The sequence below is a fragment of the Colossoma macropomum genome, unplaced genomic scaffold (genome assembly GCF_904425465.1).
Source record: "Colossoma macropomum unplaced genomic scaffold, Colossoma_macropomum, whole genome shotgun sequence".
Classification (NCBI taxonomy): Eukaryota; Metazoa; Chordata; class Actinopteri; order Characiformes; family Serrasalmidae; genus Colossoma; species Colossoma macropomum.
The window spans coordinates 14,176,669-14,201,469 of NW_023494784.1; the positions used below are offsets into that span (position 1 = coordinate 14,176,669).

The following is a 24,801-nucleotide window of genomic DNA, read 5'->3' on the forward strand; positions in this document are numbered from 1 at the left end:
GTATTTGTGTAAAAATAATTGTGTATTTGCAGTGCCTATACAACCCTCTGAACCCTGAACAAGCTGAAACACAACAGCAGCCAACATGGCTGGCTCAATAGGTACATGGCTCATGTAATCCAGCGGACATTGCTAAAGAATATGCTGAAGCTTGAGTGAGTGGCTACTGTGTTGGACAACACTCAGTTTAAAGTTCAGAATAATCAACCAGTGGACTACTTGAGAGAGCTTGTTCCTCATCTGACGAGTCATTTCTGCCACTTGAGTAATCTATTCTGTACACTATAATAATGATTTGAAGAATGTTATCACAGTTGATAATAAGTAATATTGGCTATCTGGCTTTTGTCAGCAAAAAAACAAACAAAAAAAATGAAATAAAAAAATTAAAAAACAAACAACAAACAAAAAATCCACAGCAAGGCAGATGTAGTGTCTTAAAAATTCCCCCCACCTTCAAAATACATCATCAGATGGGGTTTTTCCTAGTCTTTAAATCAGAAAAACTCATTTGTAATGCAGCTTGGGATTGGTGAGGGCACACATTCATTTTTACATAGACTATGACATGTCATTTCAGGACAAACAGTCCATTGTACTAATAAATTTCTACATTGAGACACTGCGGTTCTTAGCTGTAGTCCTGCAGATCCTCTTCATGGTAAAGTTAATTTTATTTTTGATATTCATCTTTTCGGCACTATTAGGATAACTGCACACCACTTTAATTTTGAAAAAAGACATTTAATTAACCGATAACTGACATATGCACTTGCTAATACTTATTCTAACAACAGTAAGCATATCTTATCTGTAAAAAGTGATACTACACTGATGAAGTTAGCTTGACATTGGACCTGCAGTATTCATCAGACATTTACAGTTTTTAAGGTTCAATAGAAGCTTAACCATCTAGAATGTGTGTTTAAAATGGGTTGTTTTCAATCACATGAAAGTGTAGAATACAATGCACATGTCTTATTTAATTTTGTTGAATTGCAACTTTAAAGTGTTAAAAATCCACCAAACACTCAGGGAGTCAAGGGGCCATCTTCAAGTAGACCACTTGGAGATAGAATTGTACATCTGAAATTGTCAGGTATTTAATACCCTATCTTCCTAAAACCAGCTGTAATATGTGCAAACAGGAGGGACTGATGATGCACAACCCTTGGCTCAATGGATGTATTAAAATACATATGTTATATTCATTTAAAAAATATGGATGTGATTAAATACTTTACAGATTTTTTATATTTCAATTTCATTTTAAATATAATGCTAGAATAATCTATATTACATTTATAAATATAACTTAAATATAAACACTTTTATTTTGTATGTAATACTAATTTTTCCATTTTGAATTTCAATAGCATTTAAGCTGCATTACATTCAACATTGAAATCAGTGGTGTCAGGTGCAGCTAGGTGTCAATACTTATGCACAACCTTTGAAGGTAATGCAGCTGATTTTAGTGTTGTATATGATGCAGCTCAAATGTATAATAAATTATGTAATTAAAAAATATTATACAAAGTAGTTATTGCATAACATCCAAAATCCAGGTTGTGCCTCATTGCTGAAGCCTAGCTGCACCATACACAATTGTTTTCAGTGTTATATGGAATGCATCTAAAATGGGTGCTGAAATACATAAAAATTAATATAAAGAAGCTATTTCATTACATCCCAAATCCAAAGGCTGTGCATGATTGCTGACACCTAGCTGCACCATGCACAGTTGTTTTTAGTGTTTTACTTAATCTGGCTGAAATACTATTGAAATCCAAACTACATAAAAACTAATAGAAAGTAGTTATTCTATTACATGCAAAATCCAAAATACACAGTTGTTTTTATTGTTGTAATAGAAAGTAGTTACTGAATTAAAGCCCAAATCCAACAGCTGTGCATGACTGCTGACGCCTAGCTTTACCATACACAGTTGGCTGAGTGCTGAAGCACATAGCTGACTTCCAAACCTCCTCTGTCATTAACAACAGCAAAAAAAAAGTCTGCTGGGAGCTTCATGGCATGTGTTTCCATATCCAAGCAGCTGCATGCAAACCTTGCATCACCAAGCGCCATGCCAAGCATCGGATGAAGTGTTGTAAAGCACACTGCCACTGGACTCTGAAGCAGTGGAAACATTCTTTCTAATCATGACTAATCATGCTTCTCTATCTGGCAGTCTGACAGACAAGTCTGGGTTTGGGCGAATGCCAGGAGAACATTACCTGCCTGACTGCATTATGCCAACTGTAAAGTTTGGTGGAGGAGGAATAATGTAATGGGCTTAGGCCCCTTAGTTCCAGTGAAAGGAAATCTTAATGCTTCAGCATACCAAGACATTTTGGACAATTGTTCGCTTCCAACCTTTTGGGAACAGTTTGGGGAAGGCCCTTTTCTGTTCCAGCATGACTGTGCCCCAGTGCACAAACCAAGGTCCATTAAGGCATGGTTGAGTAAATTTTGTGTGAAAGAACTGGACTGGCCCACGCAGAGCCCTGACCTTAACCCCATTAAACACCTCTGGGATGAACTAGAATGAAAATTGTGAGCCAAAATCAGGGTCTGACGTCACAAATGCTCTTCTGGATGAATGGGCAAAAACTGCCACAGACACATCCAAAATCTTGTAGAAAGCGTACTAGAAGAGTGGAAGCTGTTATAGCTGCAAAAGGGGTCCCTATATACTTCATATTAATGCCTATGGATTTAGAATGGGATGTCATAAAAGCTCCTGCAGGTGTAATGTGTAGGTGTCCCAATACTTAAATTGAAAAGCAATTATATAAAAATAGACATAGCATTAGCAAAATCCAAAGGCTGTGTCATCACTGTCACCTTGCTTCACTATTTACTGTCGACTTTAGTGCCAAATGAAATTTGATTGAAATGCTATTGGAATCATTTTTTAAAAATTAAATGAAAAATTTTAAAATATTAAAAAACCTTTAAAAAATTAGGTAGGCATTACATCAATTCAAAAATCCCAAGGTTGTGTGTCAAATGAAATCAAATGTTGCATTGCATACATAATCTATAGGTTATGCATCCCTACTGAAACCTAGCTGCACCATTCACCATTAACTGAAGTGATGTATATAATCTGCTGTAAGTGCTACTGAAATTCAAAATGGAAAAAATATAAAGTAGTTACATCATTGTTTTCTAAATCCAAACCTAGCTGCACTATACACAGTTGTTTTTAGTGTTGTTAATGTAAAACTACTGTAAAATAGATACAGCATTACTTCCAACGGTTGTTCATTATTATTTCCATCTACTTCAATCCTTTATAGTTGATTCTCATGTTGAATGTAATCCATTTGAAATGCTTTTGAAAATCAAAATGGAGAGTAATAATATAAAGCAGGTATTGCATTGAAATTCAAAATGTAAAAACATTACAGTAAAGTAGGTATTGCATTACATCCAAGCTCCAAAAGTTGTGCATCATTTGAGGACATTTGCAGACACTTTAATAAAGGTGAAAAAAAGCTCTTCTATCCAGTAGCTGCCACTCAAGGGTAGCATTCAGGTTTTTGTGTTCCTTTTAAGTGTAGTAATGGCGAAAACTAAAGCAGTTAATAAAGTGCTCAAAATACAAAAAAGTGGTCAGTTTTTTCACTATCAGTGCAACATTTTGGAAAATAAAACTAAAAGTCAGAATACATGTAATTGCAGTACTGTAAGGTAATCTGAAACTGTGCTACGGGGGTTTTCCTATGACTGGAGTCGACCGCCCATGTCCCAGAAAATGGCTGAATCCTCAGTTAGTTTACTACACAGAAGAAGGTCCTCCACTAGATGGCAATTTTACACGATGCTGTTTAGACATCGACGTTCCTTTTCGGAAGAAGAAACGACACCATGTCCGGTTTAGAGAGGAAGTTTTCATTCAGGAATAATTTCTAAATGGTCATGTGCTCTTAGAGCGCTCTTGAAATATTTTATCTTTGTCGGCGGCATTCTCGTCTGTTTTTGAACATGTTCTTCGATATATAGCGGTTGGTTTCTTTGTAAATTAAGTAGGAGGCAAAATAGTTGGACCTGAAATCAGATGACCTAGCTAACACAACCTGCACTTTCGGCTAAATAATGTGAACTTAGTTCGTGTGGTTAGCCAGTGTTATTTATGTGTATGTACATTTTACATTAGGTTTGAAAAGCCGAGTACAATATAATAAAAAAACGTATTTTAGTGTAGTCATTTCTGGTAAACCTGTTTGAAGTCGACTCGAGGCCAGAAAGAAAGTGGCTCTGTTTGCTAAAGCGACACACGCGAACCACACAGTGAAGCTGAATATCCTTTGTACTTATCGGATTGTTATTGCATGCAATGGCACTGCATCTGCCATCGATACGTTTTTTCAAACCTATTCTTATAGCCACGATTAGATCAGAGACAGCTGCTTTGTTTTCTTTTACTGGCCGGCATGTGTTTCGCTCTGTAGTTAGCTAGCTAAGTTGTTCACCCAGAGACGGGGACACGGTTTGCACTCCTACATACTGGTTAGAAATGGATCATTTCGTTCTCCACTCGAAATATCCCACAGTAATAATGTGAATAAACGTATAACGACGCTACACGATATCATTGAAACAAAAAAACACTGTGAAAACAATAGTGACATTATTTTAACATTTCTGTATAATAATAGTAAGAAGAAAAATTCACAACAATGACATAGATTTCTTGACTGCTGTCTAAACGCTTTGAAAAGAGTGTAAGAAGAGGAAGGTGTAAGAAAGTCATCCAGTGCTGCTAACCTGTCTATAAATAAGTAAATGTTAACATTCTCAAAGTTAAAAGGGGCAGGATACGCTCTGAATATTGCTTAATTTAATTTAATTTGTTTGTCTCAGTGGTATACATGTAGGTGTACATTACACTTTATTCTGATCTGATGTTTATCTCCATGATCTGTCCAGTTTAGAAGTGTTCGTGTGTTCCGTGATGCCGCATGATAAAACGCGCGCTGCGGGCGGAGTGACGCTGGACCGCAGGAGAGCGCTGACCATCACAGCCGTGGGAAAACTGGACAGCTGTCGGGTACGCATCACTTACAAAACCGCATGCTCTAAAACCACAGTACTAGCGAGTTAACTCAAACTGGAAATTTGTGCTTGTGTTTGGTTCAGAGTGCAGATCCCTTTAAAATCCCCAAGAGGAGAGTCTCTGGTGAAGGTGATCGTGCAGATGCAGATGTGGCCAAATGTGCCAGAAAGTGTCCCAAGGTGAGGGAGGGAAAGAGGGAATGATCAAATTGGTTTTGGTTTCAGGTCTGAGCTGTAGAAAACTACACGGGGATTATGTGCAACTGAACTGAGGAAAAAGACTGCATTACTAGTATATTTGCAATGCAGTTTTAATATATCATTGCTTCAAGAAACTCTATGAAAATGCACATGAACCAGCACAAGTCCTGTATAGTTAGTACAGTTTGGAGTTTATGCCATAGTTTTCAGTGATGCTTATGCTTTTTGTTCATGGTTTAGATCCACTGGTCACAGCTGGCTTCCAGTGGAGCATCCTCTCAGCCAAATCGTCATCACAATGGGAGCCAAACAGCGGATTATTATCAGAATGATCTGGCTGAGTTGGACATTAACAGGTAATTCTGCACTGGCTTGGACTACACCTGACTTCCACCTTAAAACCTTTTCAGACTATTATTATTTGTTGTTTACCAGTAAACTGCCTGTAAATAATTGACATTATGTTAATGAAAGTATTTTCAGACTAGTACCAGAAAGATCTTGATCTTAGTTAATCTTTATGAGTAGTGTTTGTGTGAGACTATTTAAGTTTGTCAACAAAAACAACTAACTGTAGCACAGTAAACTCAATATTATGGATAGCTGGCTCATTCAGGTTAAGCAGTGCATCTACAGTGCAGATGTGAACTGTACTACCTGGCAGATTTTTCCTAACTTGTTAACTGCACAAGATGCTGTTAATGGGTGGTGGTCCATGAAAGCATAAACATGCTAATGCCGACTGTGAAAGCTGGCCATGCTATCTCTTCCCTGTCAAAATAGGCTATATATAAGTCTGCCTGGAGATGTGTATGCAGAGGGAAGCACAGTTTGGTGTTTGTGTGCTTCAAAGGAAAATGAGAAGGCTGTAGTACCACCTATATGAATAGATAAAAACTGAAAAAATAATAAGTAAAAAATCTCAATAGTATTCTAAGGAAAACCCACAATACTTGGAATAACATTTATTATTCTGCGCTTACAAGGTCATAATACACTAGACCAGGGGTTCCCTATCCCCTTCTTGGTAACTTAGTCCTCTACCTCTTTTTGTGTTTTCCCTACTCTGACCACTCAAACATGTCATTCTCTTTCGCATAGGTCATACGTTACCCTGTTCAACAAGGTTACAAGCTCTTTCTCTCTCAAGACTACTTGTGCTTTTTTGTGATTTTTCTCATACATATGTGCCTTTCTCCAAGTTATGTAGCTAATATTACACTTGTATTATAAATTGGTCAACAAGAAATAAGCTAGACGCACAAGCTATTGGAAAATTCTAAGCCAGATCTCTATATCTTAATCAAAATGGAAAAAATATATGCCAAATTTCTGCGGACTATAAAGATAGTCTATATAAAGATATATGTATTCTAATCTAGAATAGTTTGTTATCCAAAACACAGTCACAATCATTCAGTCTATCATTCATAGGCAGTTTTTCCTCATCCCCCTGTCCCCACTGAACCTAAAAAGCACTTAAAGAGCTGTTGAGAGTAAAAACACGCACCTGTCCACTCTCACACTGCTTATCTTTGACTCACCATCTGCCTCTTTCCACTGAGTGTGTTCACTGACTCAGAAAGATAAACAGGCTGATGATTCATTGGCTAGTAAAATCAGTAAATAAACAGCAGCTCGGGGTGAAATATGGTTAAGCTATTCTGGATGATTATGGATCAGCATGTCATGTAAATATATGCTTTAAATTATTATGTTACATAATGGTGTATGCTTGTTACTGTGTATGTCGATTGAAATAAGCTTTACTCTAACTGTTGTTTGGGGAGAAAAAAAGGTTGTGGATTATGTTTTTCCTTTTTTGTGCACTAGTCCAATACATATTAAATATTTATTTATTTGTTTAGTCGACAGGTGAAGGTGATTTTGACAGATGTCCTCCAGACAGAAGAAGGGCGAAGATACTTGAGTAGTTGTGGCAGTGATTCCAAAAAGAAGTGCCAAGCTGAGCTTAAAAGAGGAGCCAGGGAGAGGCGGAGTGATAGAAGATTCTCAGCAGAGCGCAGAGATAGAACGAGATCTAGTCCAGTTTGCAACAAGCAAGTAAACTCTCCATCCTCTAAAGGGACTGAAACAGCATCTACTGAGGAGAACGATATACCACAGCTTAAAGAAACTAAATCTCCACTTCCCAAGAGACTCAGAAGATTCAACAATTCACTAAAACAAACAGAGCTCACAACTTCTGATGAGAATGAATCATGTTCACTTGATGGAACTGTCTTTGCACATATTCCAATGCCCAAACAGAAAGAATCTAAATCTGACACTGAAGAGAATGAATCATATCCCCTTGAGGAAAGTGACTCTGCCAAGTGTACTAGTGCCAGTCCGCTTTATTCGGATGGAACCAACATCCCTGATGATAAGCAGAATAACTTAGAGCAGATCTCTGAATGCATTGTCACAGACACTCGGAGACACACTTCACTGTCGCTGTCAAGGCACTGCCATAGAATGGAGCACTCAGGAAGTGAAGTACATTCCACCCAGGTGATGCCTCCACAGTGTATGGCTTTTAGTATATATAGCATATGTTCACAAGAGAGCTTTTAGGACATACCCTCAGACATACTTAGGCAACTTGGAGCATTTGCTTTAGAATTAAGTTTATGCAGTGTATGTCACTGGAGCTGTGCATTAGTGCTACAGTTAGTTATACAAATAATCAATTAACCTGTTATCTGTTGTTTGATTAATTGACTAATTTAACTAATAAAGTTTCTTTGGTTCCCTGTCAAAGTTAAGGCCACAATAGAACAATGCAGATTTTTACCTTGATTTAAATTAAGTTGACTTTGACTGATCGTTGCAGTCCTACTCTGCCTGCTTTACCCCATCTGATTCCGGTCTTGAGAACATCTGATCCAGCTAGTGTTGTGGAGTATATGAATAATATAGTTTGTTTGGGGTCCAATGAAAGCACTGCAGGATTGGAGCTTTTCAGGGGTGGAGAAGCATGCTCTATTCATACTTTGTATTGTCATGGACAGTTGTGAAAACTGTATTGCTCAGTTTTGCAATATACAACCTGCTTTTATAGATGCACTATAGCAGTAATAAATGTAGGTAAGTTCTGGTTGGTGTTTACCAACTGTTAATTTTGCTCTTCTGTTTGTGTAGCACAACATCAGCAAGAGGAAAATTCAAGACATTGCAGAAAAAATAGGAGAAGAAGAAGGAAAGAATGATCAGGAGAAGGTAGAAGCTGTGGCGAATGGCGAGGTGATGGAGGAGGGAGGGACCAGAGGGAGCGTCCTACGTCTATCTCTTGGGGCAGTTGGGGACCAGCTGGAAATGAGATTGGCTGATGGAGAGGTGCCACCCAAGCGCTGTGAGCCACAGAGCACAGATACAGAGTCCAGAAAGTTGTCTAAACTACGTACACCTGAACCGAGTAAGTGAGATCTTTACAGTTCATCCTAAATGAAGCGCAGTAGTGATAGTGCCGTCTTGGGATGCAACAGTACAGTGGGTCCATGGTTCAGTATGTATAATGGGAACAGTATGATTTCAGTTTCTTTATATTTAAGAAAAAAAAGACTTCATCCTTTAAACAATGAACTTCTTATTTTGCCTATAGACAAATAAAACTTTCCATTCAGAAAAATGGCAGCATGACTGACTAGGCCTGGTTTCTGTCTCTGTTGTATGAAATCAAGGGGAGAAAAACAAAATTAAGAGTGCTTCTTAGCTTTGACAAACTGTAGGTGCTTTGCCTTCTCTATTTTAAGTAATTAAAGAGAGCTAGATAGGGTGTCTGTGTCAGTGCGTTTTTTTTTTTCTGTATGTGATTTTCCATAGAGTTCGGGAAGTACTTTTCTGCTGAAATGCATCTGGAAGGAGACATAGTAAAGGCTGATGCACACACTGGACGAACCGCGTCACATAGCATAGCGTCAAGTAGTGGCGCGCTGCTTTAGAACACCAGCAGGGACAGTTGATAAAGGCCAGGTTCAAGTTCATACACTCTACTCATATAAATTAAATTAATTAATCCAGCATCACTTATCACGTTTGGCATCCATTTACTACTTCTTCACAAACTTGCTGTGAGCTGAACACAGCTAGGATAGAAACATTAGCTGAGGTAACTGAGGTAACAGCTCGGAGCGTCAGTGCTAGTGTGCGGACCTTTATTAAAAACGAAGGATTCGAATGTGTGGATGCTACGCGACACTTGTCCAGTGTGCAGTGGCCTTAACTTCTCTCAGTCTCACTAGAGCTCGCATTGTCACATTGACAGAGATTATTTGGTTTTGGTTTCCCCTCTCTTCTCCAGCTCATATTTGCATACAGAGTACTCATTACCTCCAGGGAAATTCTGGTAGGCTCAGGAGATGATGTGGATGTAGAGTTGAACGTACAACATGCGTGTAATCAGCAGCCCAATAAGCAATTTTTGGAAATTATAGGGAAAATAACAGGCATATCGTAATACTGAGTGTGTGCGTATTGAATCGCAGGGGCATACTGAATGGATAACATACCATGTACCTTTGCATCCTTAGTGCTAAGTTATTTTCAGTATAGTTGTTCTCTTCCAGATTAACTCCTTACTGCTGAAAAATGCTTGTAATTAGACACTTACTCAGCAATTTCAAAACATCAAATCATAAAATATGATCATCACACTCAACACTCTGCTACTTGCTACTCATTTCCTTTGTTATGTCTGGATATGTGGAAATTTGCTATCATATTCTCAGGGTTGCTCTGTTTATACCCCAGCAACTACAAATCGGTTTTACGGAGGCTAGGCCTCACCTACGTTTCTATCTCTCTGCCTGTTTCTGTTAGTTATTCTTTCCAGTGAGGATGAGGATGAGGAGGAAGAAAGCAGTACATCACACCTTCAGACACTTGAGGGAGCTAAGGATCCACAGACACCGCAGAGACTTGCGTTGACTGTGGAGAGAAAAAAGACTCCAGATCCACACACGCAGGCGTTAGAGATGCACAACCAGGTGGGCATTACAATCATAAACACAACTATATGAAAATGCAGATGATTGGAGTTGGAAGGGGAAATCCCTGATATCATCATCCTCTGCCAAAAGTTACACTGTATAAATGGTAACTTTGGGGTGGCCGGTAGCCCTGTGGTAGTGAGGTTGCAAATTCAAATTCCAGGACTCACAGTGTATACCCCTGGGCAAGCCACTTAACCCCACCAGTGCCCCACCCGGTGCTGCTGGTGACGCTGTGCTAATCCCAAACTGGGAAAAGTTAGGCAGCAAAATTTTCCTCAATAAAGTATTAGATAAAAATGACTTTGTGTAGCAATTTACAAGCAGTTGAACTGGGTTTATTCAAGAGTTGCATGTCATTCAGAATATTTTGAGTTGAAAAAAAGTGTTTAATTTGCTTGTTGCTGCATAATTTTTTTTACATTGCAGAGCTAGTCTTGGTCTAGTTTAGAGGACCTCCTGTCGTGTTTGTACGAAACGATCAGTAATAACAGCTTTTCTTCATACATGGATCAGGAAATTTGTTTGCTTAGTCTTAGCCTCAGTTACTCTTCTATGTATTTCCTTTAGAACTACTGGTGACTACCTAGTAGGACATACACATGTTTGGTTGTCACCTTTTTAAAAGTCTTTTATCTATTTATTCTGTCTATATTTATTCATGGACACAGTCAGTCTTCTTTGTGCACATCTTTCGCAATTGTTATGCCATGTCTGTGTCGGCACAAGAGAACACTACTGTTGCACTTATTGACCAACTATAAAAAGACCACTGTTGCAGTGTTCAAACTAGAGATGCACTGATACCACTTTTCCCTTCTGATACAACATTGTTACCTTAAATATATGCTGAATCAAAAATCTAACCTATTTAACTTATAAGTCCGAGATTGGTTGAAGCATAGGGCAGCAAGACCCCACTGTTGAGTAATACAGCTGACTGACTCATGAGCCCAGGTAGCGGGCTGCTATGCTAAAGGCTAAATCAAGTCTAAAGATATGGTGTCAGTATCGGTGCAGCACTAGTTCAAACCATTAACTTTGCGCCACAGGACAATGCATGGAAATTATATCTTGAGAGTCAATACAGTCACTATTGCAAGTATGGTAGAATTGCAGATCTTTTATAAAGAACGTGTGGCATAAAAGCACAGCTGAAAAGACATCTATTTTTTTTCCAGTCATTGAATTACTAACTTTTAGGTAGAAAAGGAAAGACTGCTGACGACTGAAAGGTTACAGATGAGTCTTCGCTAAAGATGTATAAATCCACCTCACTCTCACACGTTAGGGCCTTATTGGCTCAGACAGGCCTGCTGTAGTGTCATTGTTAAGGATTGTGCAGTTGTTTGAACATAATCATGCATTATGTGATTGAGTACATGTTGCAATGGAGCCTCTGTACTTCTCGACTCTCCCTAGCGTGCCCTCTCTACTGGTGTTAATGTGCCAAGGCCTGTTGAATACCATATGTGAGCAGTGTGGTGCTCACAAACTGCCAGTAATGTTGGCTTGCTGTAAAAGCAGTATATTACGAGAGCTGAGACAGTCACCTTTTTTTATACTGCTAAGATAAATCATGAGTGCCTAAACACTTGAAGATTGAAGACTGACAAGAGTTTAAGCAAATAACTTAACATCAACAACCTGTTTTATATGACGCCCAACAAAAGCCCTATTTATACCAAAGGTTTGCATAATAAGAGATAACTAAAAGTTCTGGATTAAGGTAGTGGCTTTACGATATGCACAAATAAACAAGGATGTTTATTGTGAGTAATCAGCTTGGAGGAAGACTATTTTATTCTTACAGTATGTCTCCTGAAGCACTACACAACCATGCTTTGGCTGTTGCATATGTCATTGACTCTAGGAATTTTGTGTCACATACACTAATGTGCGTGCACTGAGTCAGCTTCTGTTGTGATGTGCTAAAGCTCTGATTATTTGGTCCTGTGAGGTGATGACATCTGTGAAAGGCCGCAGGGAGATCTTGAAGAAAGCTGTGTGACAAACAGTACAAACTGTGTGACAGTGCTGATGTTTGATGCTTCTGTACAGTAATCAAATGCACACAAAAACATTTAAACCATGTAAACCACATTTATGCTTAAAACAGCTTGGTTATGCATTATACAGGGAGATTCACTCGAAAGTGGCCCAGAATATTCTGTAATAACTCTCGCTAGGACAAAGCAATCTGTACGACACAGTGTGCAGTGTGCTCCTCAGTATATGGAGCTTCAAACAAGCCAGGATGCCCCTGCGTTGGAGCGATGAGGTAGGCGCCAGACAGCCGTTGCGATGTTCAACCTCCGTTTGCATCTTCCGGGTGCATACCCCCGTACCCCTTCATGTGTCTGGCAGGAAACGGAGATCACTTCCGGCATCGCATGTAATGCAATCGATTACACATACGTCAAGGGATGTAGCATATTTTTTTGGTTCAGATTGCTTCATCCTAACGGGAGTTACAACAGAATATTCAGGGCCTCTTTCGAGTGAATCTCCCTGTAGAATGCCCATATTTTTTATTGTTAAGATGGCTTCAGTTACAAACAGTTACCTCAAGAGTGAAAATTTTGTCCATGCCTGCTCTTTCCTTGTATTTAACTGCTTACCTGCCAATTACAGACATGAGGATGCATGAAGGAATGTTCATAGTTTATGGATTATTGCTTCATGATTTATTTAGGTAGCTTAACTCTATTTCTACACATGCTGTTTCCTCATATTAAACTCATCTTCCATGTACTTCAGTATTGTCCCAAGAGTCATTTAACATTGGTCACTTGATCAATTCATGGACCTTTCCTCTATGATCTTAACTCATACATTCCTTGGATAAATTATATGTGAAATGTATGTAAATTTCTTCTGATTGTTATTTGTTTTTCATGTTGGCTCTTCTTATTTTTTGTTCATTCTATCGCAACTATTTTTTTTCTTTGATACGGTCATGCGGTGCTTGATCTTAAAGGTATTTGCATCTGAATTTACATAAAGCTACTTTTTGACATTATTTATTGAAAAAAAATTGTGATTAAATTGTGATAACATTTTTGAGTATTTCCATGTTTTCCAGGCCTCTGGCTTTGTGGACCCTTCTTTGAGTGGTTCTCCAGTGATGGATCTCCAGTTCTCTGCTCTCTACATGGAAGGGCTTTGTGCCTTGTCCAATGGGCTTATGAAGGTTTGGTTGTAGAGCTGATATGATTGGTTGAAAGATAGCTAGAAAACATCCACATTATGCATAAGTGACATCCAAATCTGATGTTGAATTAAAAATTTGTGAAGAAAAAAATGGGGTGAGCTTATATGTATGTTTTACTGTGTTTTGCAGATCACACATGATAGAATGACCATTTCACTGAAAGGTATGATGACTTGTCTATGGATTATGTTTCATTAACCTTAAATTAAGCTCACACATATTACAGCACTGAGAGGTTGTCAGTAGGATCCAGTGGAGGTGTAGATATGATCAGTTTTGCGTTAAAAATATTGCTTTCAGTTCTTCTGTTTCCTTCATAGACCCTTCAGGTACAGAGGTGAAAGCTTCCTTGGCAACAGCACATGTGCGCAAGTACAGTGTTTGGGAAGGACTTGTGGTGCAGGACAGTGCACTGGTTAAACAAAACGAAACCCCACCCCCATCTTTGCTCCTCCTATGGCTGTCTGAAGCTCAGGCACGGCGCCTGTTCATCGACCTGTCCGTCATACAGCCGGGGTTACGCCCAGGTCAGTCAGTTACTCTAATATAGGCTTTCTGTAATAGAATTCTACCTAGGCCTCTTGATTTGTTTAGATACTGTTAAGTTGTTTAAAGCTATAATTTTTTTGTGGGCTTGTTGTGCTCGGCGCTACAGCTGAGGGCAGTGTGTGTGTGTTGCTGTGTGTTTCTGAGCCGCTGAAGGGAATAGAGGGTGCCCTGCTTGCTTCTATAATGGACATTGTGGGTCTGAGACATGGAACCACTGAGCTCCTTTCCCCACTTACCCACTCTGAGAGCATGAAGCTCCTACAGAGTGGCCGAGACACACAACTGCTACAGCTGCTGCGCCCCAGAACGGACACACATGCCTCCTCGCATGAGTCTGTAAGTGCTCCAGCATCTGCAGGCACTACTACAACTCCACTTACGGTGAGTCACGCCCATGGTCTAATGTAATCTGTATGTACTTAAAAGAAAAAAGATTAACATCTAAGGTGTCCACTAAGTTGGTAACATGGAATGTTATAAATTCTGTGTAATATTTGCACATACTGTATGGCACCTTTGCTGTGTTTGCACGCCTATGTACAACCTCATTTCCAAAAAAGTTGGGACGCTGTGCGAAATGTAAATGAAAACAAAATGCAATGATGTGCATATCATTTAAACACTATATTTCATTGAAAATAGTACAAAGACAACCTTTCAAATGTTGAAACTGAGAAATGTTATTGTTTTTTTGAGAAAGATATGCCTATTTTGAATTTGATGCTACAACACGTTTCAAAAAAAGTTGGGATGGGGCCAATAAAAGACTGGTAAAGTTGTGTAATGCTAAAAAAAAACCACCTTGTGGTTAATTGGCAACAGGTCAGTAACCTGTAAAAAGAGCAACAGGTCAGTAACCTATAAAAAGAGCATCCCAGAGAGAGGTAAAGATGGGGAGGGATTCACCACTCTGCAAATAGTGCAACAATTCAAGAGTAATGTTTCTCAGCATAAAATAGCAAAGAACTTTTGCTTTTCATCATCTATGGTACATGTCGTTTAAAGATTCAGAGGATCTGAAGAACTCTCTGTATGCAAGGGACAAGGCCAAAAACCAGTATTTGCTTTGGCAACATATGCTGCCATATAGACAATGTCTTTTTCAGGGAAGGCCTTGCTTATTTCAGCAAGACAATGTCAAACCACATTCTGAAAGTATTACAACAGCATTGCTTTGTATTAAAAGAGTCCAGGTGCTAAACTGTCCTGCCTACAGTCCAGACCTGTCACCCACTGATAACATTTGGTGTATTATAAAATGAAAAATACAGCAAAGAAGACCCTGAACTGTTGAGCAGCTGAAATCCTATGTCAATCAAGAATGGGAAAACATTTCACTATCAAAACTACAGCAGTCGGTCTCCTCAGTTCCCAAACGCTTACAGAGTGTTGTTAAAAGAAGAGGCGATGAAACACAGTGGTGAACATGCCCCCGTCCCAACTGTTTTGGAATGTGTTGTTGGCATCAAATTCAAAATGAGCAAATATTTTTCAAAAAACAATAAAATCTGTTTCAACATTTGATATGTTGTCTTTGTAGTATTTTCCTTTAAAATATGATTTACATATCATTGTATTCTATTTTTATTTACATTCTGCACAGAAACAAGCACAGATTTGACTGTTGAATGACGTACAAGCTACTCCGCATCTGATTCAGGAATTTATTTGGGCACAGTTGATGAATCAGGAAATAAGTGGCTGCGTATGAGTACCTTATTTACATATTATTTGAAATTGCCACGTCCCAATTTGCTGTGACATAGTTTACATGACATGAAGCATGTCTTCATGTAAACCATATGCAGATGTTTTGTTAGAGAACTAGTAAAACAAAATAGTCAGAGGTGTGTGTGTTTTAACATATTTGGACATGTGGAAATAAAATATCAATTTTAACAATACTGAGAGATTCAAGTAATATAACTAAACAACTGAAGAAAATAATTTTTAAAACTTACTGTAAAGTGTAATTAAAAAAAAAACAATTTCTGGTGAGGAATAAATTAGGACACCCCCACATTTATTCCCACTTAAAATGGCTAAAATCATACACAGTTCTATCACATCAGGTGCACATGGTTAGAACATCGTTACTCAGCATTTTGAAGGGGACTTGCCTTATTTAAACCTCAGACATTTAGTTTGGTGTGCGCCTGACCATGGTGAGATTGAAAGAGCTGTCCCACCTTTTTTGGAAATGGGGTTGTAGTAATTTATAGTTAGTACTACGTTATATTATTTATACTTTGTGGTGCTTTAGAGTCTTTGCATTTAGTGGCCCTCATTCATTAAAGCTGCACAGAAACAAGCACAGATTTGACTGTTGAATGACGTACAAGCTACTCCGCATCTGATTCAGGAATTTATTTGGGCACAGTTGATGAATCAGGAAATAAGTGGCTGCGTATGAGTACCTTATTTACATATTATTTGAAATTGCCACATCCCAATTTGCTGTGACATAGTTTACATGACATGAAGCATGTCTTCATGTAAACCATATGCAGATGTTTTGTTGGAGAACTAGTAAAACAAAATAGTAAGAGGTGTGTGTTTACATATTTGGACATGTGGAAATAAAATATCAATTTTAACAGTACTGAGAGATTCAAGTAATATAACTAAACAAAACTGAAGAAAATAATTTTTTGTAAAGTGTAATAATAAAAAAAAAAAAGCAATTTCTGGTGAGGAATAAATTAGGACACCCCCACATTTATTCCCACTTAAAATGGCTAAAATCATACACAGTTCTATCACATCAGGTGCACATGGTTAGAACATCGTTACTCAGCATTTTGAAGGAGACTTGCCTTATTTAAACCTCAGACATTTAGTTTGGTGTGCGCCTGACCATGGTGAGATTGAAAGAGCTGTCTGAAAGAACTTTTCTGAGGCCATCAGAAAGAAGATTGTAGCAGCTTATGAGTCTAGTAAGGGATTTAAAAAGATCTCAAAAGAATTTGAAATTATCCATTCCACTTTCCAGAAAATAGTCTACAAGTGGAGGACATTCAAAACAGCTGCCAACATGCCCAGGTCTGGCTGTCCAAGCAAGTTCACTCCGAGAGCGAAATACAAGATGCTAAAAGAATTCTCAAAAAAAACCCTAAAATGTCATCACGGGACCTACAGCAGGCTCTTGCTACTGTTGATGTGAAAGTGCATGCCTCTACAATCAGAAAGAGACTGCACAACTTTAACTGTCATGGGAGGTGTGCAAGGAGGAAACCTTTGCTCTCTAAGAGAAACATGAAGGCCAGACTGAAGTTTGCCAGAGAGAACGTAGACAAAGACCAGGACTGCTGGAATAATGATCTTTGGACAGATGAGTCTAAAATTGGCACCAAACAAAGGCATGTTTGGCGTAAAACAAATACAGCCTTCCAGGAAAAGGACCTCATACCAACTGTGAAACATGGAGGTGGAAGTGTCATGGTTTGGGGATGCTTTGTTGCAGCAGGACCTGGCCAGCTCACCATCATAGAATCCACCATGAATTCTACCATGTATCAGAGGGTGCTTGAGGAACATGTGTAAAAAAAAAAATAAATAAATAAATAAATAAAGCTGAAGTGGAACTGGACCCTGCAACATGATGTAACACTAGCTATTAGGGGGTAGGGTGTCCTAACTTTTTCCTCAGTTAGAATATAAATTTTTGTTAATATTTTTTGTTTAATAAGCAAAAAAATGTTAATTTTTGTTGTTCACCTGCAATTAAATCACTTTCTTTTCCAAAGATAAATAAAAACAAGATTTGACATCGATATGTTAACATTTCTTGATAAAGAACTGAATATTTAATGGGGTGTCCTAATTTTTTTCACATGACTATGTGAATATGAATAAAACAAAATCAAGCCATTTTTAGATGGTAGAGTGATATGATTGTGTAGTGTGATTATTTTCATAAAACACTAGCTGTTTGAGTGATAATATTGCAGTATATGAGATGGCTTCTGTTGTAATAGGTATGCTATGTTTTGTATTTTAGGGAAGGAATTTATTTATAAAGCAAATTTCTAAAAATGGAACAGTGTGAAATACGTTTATCCATTTTAGTACAAGGATTGCTGTGTGTATAGTTAAATAATATTACTTTTTATTTTTCATTTATTTTATTTTCATTTATTTCTGATATTATTGGTATTATTGACAATAATTTTGATTGCTTAACTACAAATCAGGCATTTTTCAGGCTGTTAAAATGTTACATTCAAATATACACACACTTCTATCAGATGCGAGTTTGAACGAACAAATATGCCAGAGATGAAACTGTTGTATAGCAAAACTGTGGGTGAAATTTGAAGACACTCATTTTGCAATCCAGTTTGACTGCAACTTTGGTAAATAAGCACAGTTCTCCTGTGCTTTATTGTTATTTGTTAATTTTTCACTTAAGCACGTACAGAGCTGTGTTGAAATCAAATATCACCAGTGTTATTGAACACTGCGTTGATTTGCAGAAGAGTCTTCAGAATAAATTTCAGAATCTTTGTGTTTCAGGACCCAGATGTCCAGGCAAACTCTGTCTACACGTTGTGTCACAGGAGAGCTCAGGGCTCTTACAGTTTATCTATGGCAACTGGACCTGGACCAGAATGGACCACATACAGGCACCGTGGTCCTGCACGCAGGTACTACAGTTTTATTTGAACCTGAAGTTTTTTTTTGTTTTTTTTTTACAGCCTGAGACCATTCTGGCCAAGTCCAACCCGAACCATGGCTCAAAGTTTTGAGTCTGGCCCCGACTGTAACACCGACAAAATACTGTTGCAATTTGACCCCTACAAAGACTAAATAAAATTCCACATTCTCTGTGAAAGGGCATGTAAGTTCTGAAAGCTGTCAGCAGATTCAAAGGGTGAAAACCTTTGATGTCTTTCTCATTTGAGTGCTGGAAATGACTTGAGTATAATCACAATTGCATTTCTTATTTCTTATGCACTTTTTATGTCTTTGTAACTTTTCTTGCAAGAGCCTTTCTGAGGTGCAAGATCTCAGGAATATTATAAGCTGTATTATTTAGTGCTTTAATTTTTCTGTTTGTGTAAAGCATCTTCAATTGCCACTGTGTATAAAAGGTGCTATATAAATAAACTTTACCTAGCAGATCATCAGTAAACAAAAAAGAAGAAAGAGCTTACTGATTTAAGAGACTGGGTTTGGTTTATGTGGTTTACTCTCTAATTCCTCAGGTTGATCCAGTTTCCTCCACCACCATGCAAAGGAGCCATTACTGTAACCACTGAGGACCTGGAGTGCTTGGATAGTGGGGAGTTTCTCAATGATGTCATCATTGATTTCTACCTCAAGTAAGATGTTTATGTGATGCGTCTTCATGGTGGTCTGCACACTCAAATGATTCTTCACACATTGTGCTTGGTATTTTTTCCATTCTGTTACATTCCAAAAATATGGTGCCAGATGCTGGACAGAAACTTGATTTTTTTGCTGGTGTTACATTGTACACATACATTGTATATGCAGCCTATTGGATCAAGCCCTTGTGAGGCTTAGAATGTCACAGTTTAAGTTCAGAAAGAATTGAAAACAGACGGTTGTGACTAAAATAAACCTGATCCCTGCTTTGCGTATTGGTTTAAATGAAAAGCAAAATATTATGGCCTAAATGAAATATAGTTTAGTTCTGAAGGATGGGTTGCCTCTGGGGTAAAATGCTACTTTTATAATATAATCAAACAGCGATCTATGCTAATATAGATGTGCGTGTTCACACGTGTGTTGAAGGTATCTGTTGGTGCAGAAGGCCCCTCGTTCTTCAGCGAAGAGATCTCATGTTTTTAGTAGCTTCTTCTACAAGCAACTCACCCGGCGTGACAATGCTAATGAAGACAGCACCAGCACACCGTAAGTGTGTGGAAAGCCCCTTTTTATGATTTTCTTCTATTATTTATAGTTTTTGAGATGATTTTGCTACTAACTAGCACAGAAAGAATGCTATTGGTCTTTTCTTCTGAGACATTTTTAAATGCCTTTTTCTGCTGTTTTATTCTGTTCAGTTTGGGTCGAGTGGGACTAAACTAGGTGCAGGTGACATTAGATCTGCTGAAGTACCTTTTAGAGTTAGCAGTATGTATATGTCCAGCTACTCGTCCTCTCCCTCACATAAAGTCACTGATTTGCTGCTGCTCCGAGTCCCAGTCAAAACTACGAGCAAATAGGTAATTTAAGCTTTACTAATTGTAGATAATGTAGATAGATGCTGCTTCCTACTTGAGCTACCCACCTGATGGAGGATTCTGCTATATAAGCGATTATTTTAATTTACGAGAGCATGTTGGCCAGCGGTCTGTCTTAACTATAGGAATAAAAGGATACATTAGCTTAGTATTATGTTAGCTACTCTCATAACATCAAGGCTCACAGTGTTTCCCACAATTATACTTTACGGCGTGACGCACAATAAGGCACACAATACATTTCTCCACATTGTCCACAAATATGATCTTGCCGACTCGTAACAGGAGCTTGTGTGACCTCCTTTTAGAAGCACTGTCCAGCAGTTTGCTATGTAGCTATAGGTTACGGATTTTGCATTTAAGTCTTATACATAATATGTTTGTGATCTATTAGTCATAAGATGAAAGCCTATGTTCTTAAATATTATCTGCAGAATGTAATTAGATCTCTGAAATGATCATTAGAGAGCTTGTTCTCAGTTTTGTCACCGTTTGGCAGTGTCACTTACCACTGGCACTGGGTTGTTATGTTGCCTGGGGGACGCCACTGTCGATCATTTTGTGTTCTGACACAAGTTATAAGCAGTCAATAGCTCAGATTTTTTGGAACATGTATCTACTATTAAATTGATTTAAATTATATATTTTTTGAGTAATACACTAGTAAATGCTTTTTCTATGGCATATCTCTACTATTAAAACCATTTGAAACCATGTTGATGGGGCTTTAAATGGAAAAAAATAAATATTCAACTACAGAACAAAGGTTCCTTTATGTTTCCTAATTTTAATGGTTGTTATTTGTGTGTATGTGTGTGTGTGTGTTTCTGCATGAAAAAATGTGTGTTTAGAGCCCAGCTCAGAAGGCACCAGCGTGTGAGAACATGGACACGTCATGTGGACATATTTGAGAAAGACTTCCTGTTTGTGCCTGTCAATCAAGAGTGAGTAATTTGTGTGTGCATACCTGTGAATGAATATGCACACATATATAGGTGGAAATTACAGGGGAGGTCAGGGGCGTCCTTACCCTCCCTTCCTGGGAAGGACAGAGTGTTGTCCCCCTCAATATATCATTCTAAGCATAACGATATAATTTTAAATAATATAGAAATATTAATTGAAATAACGTTTGCTAATTATAGATGCAGACAATTCAAAAGTTTCAAAGGTTTCATCCCATTCATATGCCTCACAGTGGTTTGGTCCACTGCCTACCATCCCAAACCATAGATGCGGTTGGTTGAGCCATGTCATCATGTCAATGATGCTGCCATTTTGGGGTGGTTAACATGCAGTACCCAACTGCACTTAGTACCATTACAGAACTGCAGTTTAAGAAAGGTACTGTCCAAAACTATACTATTTAAAGTATATTACGTTGGTGAAGCAGAGAACTCGGTGGTCTTTTCCTCTTGGTGGTGTTTTCCAGGTGTTTTTATATTAAGCTTATTTCATTTAGTTACCTATGTTATTAAATGAAGTAGTTATATTCATTTATTTACAGTGATTGTTAATGCAGAGTAAGCATTGTAGGAGCAGCATTCCTTAGTGTAGATAATCACATTCGATTAGCACCTTTTTACTATGTTTTTGGAGGTGTGGCATCTGTGTATTTATATCTATGCTCCAAACTCCCATTTGGGGTCCCCTTCAGGAATTGCTCTTGAGAATTCTTTCTGTTTATTGTCCCCCCACCAACAGTGAATTAAAATGTCCACACACTGGTATCATTTTTACATGACAGAGCAGTTGATGACTAATTCTGTGTTATTTTGCAGAGCTCATTGGTATCTAGTGGTTGTGTGTTTCCCTGGGATGGATGAACCCCAGTGGATGGAGAGGGAAGGCCAGGACTCTGTGCAGGAGGCGACAGAGACCTCTAGTGACTCCATGGTTGGGAGTGAGAATCAAGAGGCTGGCAGGCACCACAATGATGGAGATAAAAGTTCAGGTATATGGCACAGAGACTTCACCATATTGGCTGTATTTTTGTGTATGTCCTTTGTGTTACACATAACTCACTAGTGTTTTTTCCTTACTGTAGATGAAAACAATTCAAGATGTATTTCCACTCCTGGTCCACCAGTAAGTGTCTTTCATTTTAACCATAAGCAATAGTGCTAAAAAGGTTTGAAGTATATTTCCATATTGATATTTTGACACCTTTGTCTTGTATCTTTAGAACTGCACAGAAAAGACATGTATGCACAAGACTGTCTGTAAGAGGTATGTGTGATATTGTGCATTTCCCAATGTCAGGTGTGGTCCTACAAATATAAATGTTTAGATATATTATGTCAGAGGTTACCAACCCTGGTCCTAGGGTATCTCTTCAACAGCACATATCGGCCAATAGGTGTTTTTAGGGGGCGATACGAATCTGTGGATCCATTTTTTTTGCCATAAATTTTGAGGTTTTTCTCTGCCTATTACCTTAAAGACCTGTTCCTTAAGTCTTCAGTCTGTTTCTCTGTGTAATATTATCAGTGTAAAGCAAACATGCAGGCTGTCATTCTAAAGGTAGTATATAAATTCACCACATAGACAGCACTAAAAAGGCATGAATGTTTATGTAAATAAACTCATGTTGAACATAAGACTTTTCACAAATTCATATTACAGAACCAAATACTGTCTTAATGTAGGCATTCCATCTTATCTCAAATTAGGAAATTCTACTACTCAGTCAAATCGATAATAAATTAATCTTTTATCATTTATTATCAATTATTAACCTGTTATTAAGCAAATGACTATAACTGCATAGCTGAACACATAAACAAGTAATCAAAATAATGTAAACGAAAATGTAAATTATAGTTTACTAAACATATACTCTTGTTTAAAAAAAAAAATGATGTGAGATGAATTGGAAATTTTAGCAACCTTGATCAAAAAAGGATATTGTGACTGTTCCATCCCCCACCCCCTGCTCTTTAACAGTACATTGCCGATCCCCAGTTTCCGTTTCTGCTGTTGTTTTTGCTGACCTGCTCGCCATGCTTTTTCTCCTAATAAACACCCATCAGTTTAATTCTGTCTCCCCATTACTGCAATATAGTGAAGTGTAATTGTGCAGTTGTTTAAATTTTCTACAGACCCTGCATTCTCATAATGGACTCTCTGAAGCTATCTGTTCATGAGCGCATCTTCAAGCTCCTTCGCGAGTGAGTGTTTATCAAATTCTGCTGCTTCACAGTTTCATTGTTTGGTCACTTGTATGCATGCATGTATATATTTCTGTGCTTTATTTTTTTTCTAGGTACTTGCAGGTGGAGTGGGAGGTTAAAAGAGGCGGGCAGCGCGACTTCAGTGCAGAGCGGATGGTGGGCTCACACTGCCGAGTCCCCCTGCAGGACAACAGTAGTGACTGTGGCCTGTATTTACTGCAGTATGCTGAGAGCTTTTTACAGGTAAACACAAACGAAAATTACTAAGCTGTTTGGCAATCTACTTTTGCTGCTAATCTTCTTTTGTATATGCGTATTGCATATGTCTTTTGTTTGTTTCCCTAACCGAGTTTTAGCAGTAAAACTAGTAATTGCTTGGCAAAATGTATTTATGAACACTCACAGGTAACTTTGTGAGGTACACTTCCTTGTATCTACACTCATTGTCCATCTGTTTCACTGCATAATTTGTTAGCCTTGCTTCTCACTGTTCTTCGATGGTCAGAACCACCACTGAGCATGTATTATTTGGGTGATAAATCATTTTCAGCACAGCAGTAACACCAATATGGTAGTGGCATGGTTGGTGGTTGTATGTACTGCACAGAGTGGATCACACACAGGAATGTTGCTGGAGTTTTTAAACAACTCCTTGTTGCTGCTTAACCTAAGAAAATTTGCACCACTGCACCCACCTTTACACCCGCACCTCCCTCTCTCTCCCTTTGAAAAGTTATGCAATGCTAAAACGGAAGTGACAGGTAGAAGAACGCTTACCTTACAGAAACACAGTAATGATAATAGTAAGTAATTAATAAGTACATAGTCATTTTCTGCTTGTGCTGAATTTTCTGCCTTAGTTTTCTTGTGTAGGTCCTCAGGTCAATTTTTTTTATAGGGAACATTTTGACTTTAAGTATTTTTTCTTTTTGCTGTTGTAGGATCCTGTGGTGCACTTTGATCTTCCACTGAGGCTAGAGTGCTGGTTTCCACGACAACAGGTGCGTGAGAAACGGGAGGAGATTCGGGACCTTGTGCTGCACCTATACCGATTTCAGCAAGGCTCTCTGATAAATGAAGGCTCAGAGGACAAAACTGAAATAGGGAATGTAGTTCAGTGACATAATGCATTCAGGAGCATATGCTTATTTTATCCAACTTTTATTTATCATTTTTACTTTGCTTCTTCCCTTGTTTTAGGCCTTTTCTATATTTTTATGCTTTTTTACACATTGATGCAAAAACATGAATTTAGAACATAATAAATTTTTGTGGCTTAAGTGAAAATGCTTGTCATGTCAATCTGTGCTTCTGATAGGTGGTCAAGTAGAAAAAAAAAGAAAGGGTGCATCTGTGTAAGTGCATATGGTTACCACTAAGCAGACACTTAGACT

General features: G+C 38.2%; 1 protein-coding gene across 4 annotated transcripts; it reads left to right on the top strand.

The window, feature by feature from the left end:
* Positions 1-3,887: 3,887 nt before the first annotated feature.
* On the top strand, positions 3,888-24,694 carry senp7 (SUMO specific peptidase 7). 4 transcript variants are annotated; one of them, XM_036570237.1, is made up of 21 exons: positions 3,888-4,016; positions 4,942-5,062; positions 5,152-5,247; positions 5,509-5,624; positions 7,137-7,782; positions 8,413-8,686; positions 10,090-10,256; positions 13,345-13,452; positions 13,603-13,636; positions 13,794-14,000; positions 14,129-14,403; positions 18,538-18,668; positions 19,230-19,346; positions 19,783-19,902; positions 21,086-21,178; positions 22,016-22,188; positions 22,282-22,322; positions 22,420-22,463; positions 23,336-23,404; positions 23,500-23,650; positions 24,349-24,694. In XM_036570237.1, the coding sequence occupies exons 2-21, from the start codon at positions 4,967-4,969 to the stop codon at positions 24,526-24,528; spliced, it is 3,138 nt and encodes a 1,045-aa protein (XP_036426130.1). In that variant the 5' UTR covers positions 3,888-4,016; positions 4,942-4,966; the 3' UTR covers positions 24,529-24,694. The 4 variants fall into 4 exon arrangements, with proteins under 4 accessions (XP_036426130.1, XP_036426039.1, XP_036426219.1 ...); XM_036570146.1 differs by having other exon boundaries at positions 4,947-5,062; XM_036570326.1 differs by lacking the exon at positions 3,888-4,016 and adding an exon at positions 4,023-4,793.
* Positions 24,695-24,801: the final 107 nt, after the last annotated feature.

Bases quoted from the DNA above. Each gene is read 5' to 3' on its own strand.
- senp7 (XM_036570237.1), top strand. From the start codon at position 4,967: ATGCCGCATGATAAAACGCGCGCTGCGGGCGGAGTGACGCTGGACCGC. The intron at 13,453-13,602 runs GTTTGGTTGTAG...TGTGTTTTGCAG, and splicing joins TGTCCAATGGGCTTATGAAG to ATCACACATGATAGAATGAC. The intron at 19,347-19,782 runs GTAAGATGTTTA...CGTGTGTTGAAG, and splicing joins ATCATTGATTTCTACCTCAA to GTATCTGTTGGTGCAGAAGG.